Genomic DNA, 8,396 nt, shown 5'->3' on the forward strand with positions numbered 1-8,396 from the left:
AAACAAAATTGAGTTTCCATATAATTTATGAATAAAATGTATATTTAACTAAATATAACATTACACGTTATGTAATGCACTTCAATAACAGTATTGTTTATTTTATTTAGTGTGATTTAAATACAAGTTTGATCTTAAGTTTTGATCTTAAAATACTGTAAAATATCTAAATATATAAGTAAAAATTTTTATAATTTATGATTCAAGTCTACTGTATACTATATTTAATATAATAATACATAAACTGCTATGGTAAAATTATTTTATAAAATAAAAGTTTCCTCATGATGGAAATGTTCACAGAGGTGATGCATCAAATTTTTTTTTATAGTATGTGTAACGAGGAGTCAGAGGCGTTTGGATCCATGTGCAGAATTTTATTGAGAGAATGGTCATACAGGCAGAAATCAGGAATGGCGTTAGGGATATCCAGAATCATTAACAGTAACAAGCAGAGATCAGGGCAGGCAGCAGAGAATCAGAGTCGGTTTAAACAATCCAAGATAATACACGGGAAGAACAAACACTAGGAAAAACGCTTGGAAATGTCAGACAGGCTAAACAAGACTTCGCAGTAAGTGAGAGCGATTGTTCTGCTTTTATGTGTGTGTAAATGAGGTGCAGGTGTGGCAAGGAAATTGGCTGATGAATGAGGTGCAGGTGTGGCAAGGTGATTGTGATGCAGTGACTCATGGGGAATGTAGTTTGTGTGTGGTGCAACAGTATGAGAGGTGCTAGTGTCCAAGTGATGATATGATGACATCTGGTGGTTGATGGGTGGAATGGTCCTGAGTGGAGTGCCCTCTACTGAAGTTCATGGGCACTCCATCTAATGATCGTAACATAACATTATATAGGTGAATATAACTTTACTCTGTCTATTCATATTTATCAGCCACCGTTGTTGTCCATGACCTACTTCAGTCATTTAAATTGATTGGTATATTAACATTATCAGTTACCAAAATATGCGGATATGAGTTGTGTTACTGTATTTTCTACAGTAAATTTCTGGCTGGTGCAGCTGCTGTGTGCTATGTAGGACACTGCAGATAAAAACTGCATTAATACAAATCCTAAAAATAAAATATCTATTATATTTTCATGCTACATTTCTTTGGAAAACCATTGTACCCTTTGCGGGTGAGTCAGAATGTGGGGCATTAAAATATTTGAAGCGATGCTTGCAAAACAAAGTGCAAAAGAAACAAAGAGACTTAAAGAGAGCCACAAAATGATGGCCTAGTTCAGCATCTGACAGAATGAATCATCATGTGCCCTACTTCTGTGCTGGATCCGTCTACGAATCTGTCCTTTCCTCTCTGGACTCAACAGGGTTTCTGTCCCAATCATGACCTCAAAACAAAACAAAAACTGAATGGAGTGAATGGTTAATTGATTGATCATTTTGTGTAATTTGGCAATAATTAGGCCTATGTGAGGTCTTTATAGGGAGTGCAGCATAAGATCACGTTTTCTCCAGCGTGGCTGTGAGAGCAGTTTCAGGTGTCAGACATGAAAACATGAACTCCCTAAACAATGAGAACAATGAAGTTAGGTTCATCATAGCTGTAAAGACACCTGACAATATACAGATCAGGCATTAGTTCATTTGACAGGTCAAAGTAAAATGATATTAGACTGTGATCAGATTTCCCTACTAATATTGCAGAGGTGTCACTTAAAAATCCCCTTTTTCTGAATGAATTTGCTTGACCCACTTTAGCTAGGTGCCTATTTTCACCATTTAGACAACTTTTTAATAGGTATTTTCTACCTTTACAACCTTTTACACACACCTCTGTCACATTTTAAGTATGTATAATAGTTTTAAAAGACCCAAATGCTATTTTCAGGCAATCTAATTCCATTTTACTGCAACTAAGTAAAAACCCACTCAAGAGGACAGCGATTTTTTCTTGTACCAGCAGCCTTTATTCATATGAAGCATGCATTAATGGATGAATCGCAAATGTACATCTACTTTTAAGAGCTCAGTCTGCCATAGGACTTTAAAAGAAGTTATAAAATTGCAGAGCCAAGAACATAACTTCAGATCTAAAGATCAACGCTTTGCTGCACTCTCCTTCAGCTCACTTTCATTCGAAATTGCTTTTATTTCCATTTCTTTATTTATGAAGTTGAACATGCAGAAGGAATCTATAATACTCTGCTATTGCTTTATTGATTTAAAAGGATGTGTTTCATTGTAAATGCAGGGATGTTTTGGGCTGTGCATTAGTAGTCTTTAGATATGGGGATGTCAAAGTTAAATGAGGAATACGCAGCAAGAGTAGTGTTTAATAAATAACATATAACATTTTAGAAGGTAAACCCATCACACACATTCAGATTTATTTCCTTTTTGTGTTTTACAGGTACCACGGTGAGAGCTCATTGGGATTGGATTCATTTGATGGGTCAGTATTTTTAATGTACTTCTATTGCAAAACACAAGAATACAGAGAATTCATATTGCCTTATATAAACTAAGGATTAAAGCTCTGTTTTGGTTGTGCATTTAACATGTATTCCCAGGTCAAACACAAGTTTAAGCTGTAGAGCTGATGTAGTAGTACACTGTTGCTCTTCTAAACCACATTATGCTATGATTATTCAGCTAGAAACATTATATAAAATATCGAGATGTCTGAAACAGTTCTATGCTGAGCCCTGCTCAGCCCTCCAGCAGCAGTCCTCTCTTGGAGCAAGAGCAGGGTGTCTCAGCTCACCGCTGCATTTTTGAAGGTGCGTTGTGCCAGTATCTCTTGTAGAAAACTGCTCCCAATCCTACAGTCATGATGCAGGCAAATGCCAGGATGCCCACAGCCAAGCCGAGACCCACAGAGGAGTCTGAAGGTGTTTCCGTGCTGATTGTGACTTCTGCAAAACAAGGACATATGAGATTCGAATACTACAAACAAAAGTAGGGTTTTAAAGAAATTACCACTTTTATTCAGCAATAAATGGGTCAAAAATGTTACGATTTATTCTTCATCAAAGAATCCTGAAGTAAAATGTATCATTATTTCTTCAAAAATAGTAAGCAGCACAATTGTTGATACAATTGATATTAATTACAACATTGATATTAATAATAAATGTCTTGAGCACCAAATCAGCAAATCCAAAGGTTTCCTGAAAGATCATGTGACACTGAAGACTGGAGTAATAGCTAGTGAAAATTTATATAGTAAATTAATAAAAAAGTAATAATTATTTAAATATTATAATTATTTAACAATTAAAATATTTGAAAATAATTGTAATAATAATTTTTTATTTATTTAAAAACAATCAGATAATTTGGCTGAAAAAATAACTTTCAACAACAAAAACTAGAATTCAGTGTCAAAAACAGTGATAGACAGCAGTACTGTGTTTATCTGTAAAAAGATACATAATGGCTCACACAGACTTGAACTGAGGATTTTCTTTCTTTTCGAACTAGTTCATTTAGATGATTCATTTGAACAAACTGATTCACTAAAATGAACGTTCTACAAGAGAGCGGTTGATTGTTTCCTAAGTTTGCTTCATTATAATAGTATTTAGTTAAATTAGTTAACATTGCTACATTCTGGAAATAATTCCCTAACAATGGAAAATACGAAGTGAATCTGGACAAATATTACATGCTTTATGTGTGAAACAGCTGAAGCTCACCTTCCTCTTTTGTTGCCACCACTGAAATGAAATACACAGGATAAGTCAGCTTCTCAGATCTGGAACTTAAATCTCAGTAGTGTTGGAGATCAATAATTAATTGTGTTTTCACAAAGGGGAAGGAACGTACCATTATCTGCACGTATAATGATGGCTGGTGATGTGAGGGTTCTGGCTTCTGTGACTCCATTTGGAGGAGTGGTGGTTAAAGGCACAACGTCTCTCCTTTTTCGTTTGCCACATTGCTGTGGAAAGAGTCATAGAGCATGGTGAGTCTAAAAAGTGTCTTAGCCAGTGTTTGTCTCTGGGTAGGGGAACTTAATGTTTATGTTGCTTTTTTTGTTTGTTTGTTCAAAAATCCCCCCAAAATAGCTTGGAAAAACCACTGTATATGGACAATGACAATAACAACCTACCCATCCCAAGCCAAAAGGTGTTTCTAATTTGCCTAGACTTAGCTTATATAAATTACTATCACAGTGTTTTAGTGCCACGTTGAATGTTTCAAAAATAAAATCCAAATACTTAGAGAATAAAGTAGAAATGTTTCAAGAATAAAGTCGAATTTACAAGAATAAAGTAGAAATACTTAGATAATATAGTTATTATCGAGAATAAAGTCGTAATACTACGAGAATAAAGTTGAAATGTTTTGAGAATTTAAATCGTAGAAATTAAAGTTATAATATTTTGAGAGTAGGCCTTATTGCGCATGCAAATGGCCCGTATTGAGGGCGCCGGGAGAAGTTGCAGGCCACCGGAATTGATTTGAATATTGTTGCGACCGAGTGGCTGCATCATCTTACTGGGATGAGGAAGAGTCAGTTTTAAGGACTCGCGGAAACATCTTAATATCAAGAATATAATATTTATTAACAGACTGACCAGGAAAACCTTTTTATCTTAACATCAGCTCACACACCCAATCGACATTCCTTCGGGGGGCACTGTAGCTCTCTTATTTAACGCTTCTTCTTTTTTAACACTACAAATATATGTGGGATCATTCGCAGAAATCATACTATGTGTCATACTTGGGGGGACAGTATGCTTGGAAATAATATTTCATATCTTCCATTGCATTCGTTATTTGTAGTGCTTATGCCACCCAATAGCAATAAGATTTGTGCTTTTGATACACCTACTTTTAATGTGTCAGTTTTAATCTGTCAGTTTTCAAAATCAGTTATTTAGTGAAACACATATTATGTGTCATACAATAATGTTTTTCAAGCTCTTAAATGATCAGATCGCTGTATTTATGTGATACAATTCATTAAATGAAACTGTTTTCTTTGTGAAAATTCAAAATATGTGAAAATACATTCTCTTAATATTTCAACTTTAATCTCGTAATATTTCGACTTTATTCTTGTAGTATAACGACTTTATTCTCGAAACATTTCAACTTTATTCTCGAAACATTTCAACTTTATTCTCGTAGTATTATGACTTTATTCTCCAAACATTTCGGCTTTATTCTCATAATCTTTCTACTATTCTCGTTGTATTACGACTTTATTCTCGAAACATTTCAACTTTATTCTCATAGTAGGCCTATTACAACTTTATTCTCAAAACATTTCGACTTTATTCTCATAATATTTCAACTTTATTTTTGTAATTTCGACTTTATTCTCTAAATATTACGACTTTAATCTCGTAATCTCAGTTTTTTTTTTTTCGTGGCACGAAAATGCCCTCGTAAAATTACAATTAACTAATTCAAGAAAATAATTATATGAAAGCAAAGTATAAGTTGAATGTTTTTACTCTAAATGCACTGCAGGTTGATATTTCACAGAGTCTTGTAATGCAGTGCAGGTAGTATGTTGAAACTGTCTGGTTCTGCTGCTCTGTGAAGCGGAAGGCTGGAAACGAGAACCGAGCACGTTGCATCTCCCCATTCACCAGCATTTTAGTGAGCCGATCACCACCGCAACTGATCAAACAAAACATCAAATTGCAAATTATTCTCTCTCAGGCCCACCAAATCCTATCGGACAGATTGTAGAATTTTATAAACAAGCTTACATACATGGTGCAGTGGTAATGTAACATGCAGTTGCCCATGACCATAGTATAGATCAAAGTACAATAGTAAAGGCACAGTACCTTTTTGGATTAAAATACAACAAAAACAGGATAATATTTTATGATTAATCTTACGGCGTAAAGAGGTCGTAGTAGCTCCTGGTGGTAGGGATGGTGGAAACGGAGGCAAAGCATCTGTCCAACAGCAAAAAGTACCTGTAAAATAAGTAACAATCGTCAACTTTAATGCAAAATTTATTCATTTACCGCCATAATTATACTCAATGAAACAGGTCTTACTGGGAGGACAAGTTGGTGGCCTGCACTTGCACAAACACATTAGTCCTCAGCTCAATACCGAGGGGAGGCATAACAAGAGGCTGGGTGTAGTTAATGTCCTGAGAAATGAAGAGAAATTCAGAGAAATTAATATTTTATATTTGTGTATGTCTCTAGCTGTAGGTCCAGTTTAGGGAAAGACTTACACTGAAGAGTCTGAGACTCAGAGTGCTGATGAAACTGCCATTGTTGTCTTTTACTGCAATCGAGGAGCCCGAACTGTGAGAAGGCATAACTAGGTTAAAGTTAACCAAAAACCACTGGACATGTGCTGGACTGGACTAGACGTGTGTATCTGTGTCACCGTGTCTCTCTGTTGCGAATATGATATCGTCTTCTTGTCCCTTGAGGACAACAACAGGGATGGACCAGTTGGATTTAATGTGTTCTTAGAAAGTGATACTACAACAAAATGCTTATTCCCCAGCGCTTTTTGTTCTTTTATCCTCAGTAAATGGATCTTAGACCTGGTACGCTTTACCATGAGTGAAAATAAGCCCTTACACATCCACTTGAGTGTTGTTGATCAGGTACTCCAGAGGATAGGCGCACGAGTAGTAGTACTTCAGCTCAGCGTTATACGTCACAGTGCCTGTTGTGATGTCTTTCGATCGTATAATTCCACTGATGTTGACCGTCTCGATGTTGGAGAAGTCCGAGAATACACCTGTCCCTACACTTCTTATTGTCTGTGGAGAGATGTTAGGATTTAATTATATTTAATGCCATAAAAACAGACTGACCCTTTAGTTTTGACTTTTAATAATAAGTTATTTGATTTACTTTGATTTATAGCTATTACTCACAACAAAGTTGCTGCCGCAGCCATTGGTTGAGTTAATCGGCAAACTAAATCGAGCCACAGGAGGTGAAACGGTAGTATCGAGGGTCGCATAGCAGTCTGGGTTATTCATGATGTTGTTGAGAATTAACTCTGATTCGTTATAGCCAGTGTACATGACAGGACAGAATTTGATAGCCAGGGTGATGTACTCCGTTCCACAGTCTACAGAGATGTCTGTGTACTCTGTCATGGCAAGAACGACAAGATTAGTTGCGCAAAAAACTGTACGAAGTCTTATTTGAAGCAAAAAACAACTGAAGCGAATAAAAGTTTTTTTTTTTTTTTTATCAAATTGGACAGAATCCCAAGCTTGAAAATAAAAAACCCAAAGACATACATGAAAATAAGCTAATTCAAATAATTCTGGTATTTTTATGATGTAAACAAGCAATTAATTTCTGTGTGATTCAATCAGAAATGAAAAATATACCTGGACGTCTGAACTCTGATCCGCAGTCGCTCAGTGTTAACTGAAAGCTTTTATCGAATTTTGTGACTAGGAGGAAGAGGAAAGCGTTGAGGAGAATATCTTTCCGGTTGTTTGCGGAACGAGAACCTGTTCATGGAAGAAAATACACCATAATCAAAATCAGCTAGTCACCATCGGTATATCCAGGAGCTTAGCGCATATCCCACAGTTACATGTCCTAGGACACGTACGCACCTTGGATCATGTTTGCGACTGGTTTGAGTATCATCTGCCTGTGAGATCTTGTGAACTGTGGAGTCCTTTTATAGAGCACTTCCTATTGTGTGGGATGGTAATGAAATAAGGTCAGAAAGGTTTGGTGTGTCCACTGTTTGGGACCAGCCCTTTTGTGAATAAAGTCCCATAGTTGACTGTCTAAAGACACTTGCTAAAACTCTACACGACATTGGCCTTCAGATATGCAGTTGACAATACCCTGGTATCTTTTTCTACTTAACTTAACATGGATATCCTCCTGATGAATAGAGACAATACAGCAATGGCTCTTTCCACCTTAATTTAACACTGTACGAAATGTCAGAGATCTTTATGTTGCTCCAAAGGTAATCCTAGCAACACAATAAATAAGGATGATAAAGCAAACACATACCATTGAGTGTTAAAAATGTGACCGTTGTGATGGAAAACCTGACAGGGGTAGGCAGCTGAGTAATTTTTTGTTGTTGTTGTTTATTTCTGTCTTTCATGGATTGTCAGTTTCCATGGTAACATTGTTTTCTTTGGACAAGGTGTACACCGAAAACCACATGACTGTTTTAGCCATTGTTGTCTGATTTCTTCGAAATGACAAAGAAAACTACTTACATTTAGCTGACGCTTTTATCCAAAGCAACTTACAATTGCTATGTATGTCAGAGGTCACACGCCTCTGGAGCAACTAGGGGTTAAGTGTCTTGCTCAGGCACACATTGGTGTCTCACAGTGGATTCGAACCCGGGTCTCTCAAACCAAAGGCATGTGTCTTATCCACTGCGCCAACACCAAACCAAACTACTTTTAACTAAAAAAAGTACTACTTTTTAA

The 8,396-nt window shown here is 36.3% G+C and overlaps 1 protein-coding gene across 1 annotated transcript; it reads right to left on the minus strand.

Annotated features, from left to right (window-relative positions):
- Window positions 1–837: 837 nt before the first annotated feature.
- On the minus strand, window positions 838–8,162 carry LOC132127704 (zona pellucida-like domain-containing protein 1). The gene is made up of 12 exons (XM_059539747.1): window positions 7,963–8,162; window positions 7,548–7,827; window positions 7,314–7,439; window positions 6,846–7,066; window positions 6,544–6,728; window positions 6,186–6,258; window positions 6,001–6,098; window positions 5,836–5,916; window positions 5,440–5,608; window positions 3,797–3,911; window positions 3,667–3,687; window positions 838–2,883 (listed from the first exon to the last, which is right to left on the minus strand). The coding sequence occupies exons 2-12, from the start codon at window positions 7,579–7,581 to the stop codon at window positions 2,729–2,731; spliced, it is 1,278 nt and encodes a 425-aa protein (XP_059395730.1). The 5' UTR covers window positions 7,582–7,827; window positions 7,963–8,162; the 3' UTR covers window positions 838–2,728.
- Window positions 8,163–8,396: the final 234 nt, after the last annotated feature.

This window comes from Carassius carassius, chromosome 45, assembly GCF_963082965.1.
Source record: "Carassius carassius chromosome 45, fCarCar2.1, whole genome shotgun sequence".
In the NCBI taxonomy this organism is placed as follows: Eukaryota; Metazoa; Chordata; class Actinopteri; order Cypriniformes; family Cyprinidae; genus Carassius; species Carassius carassius.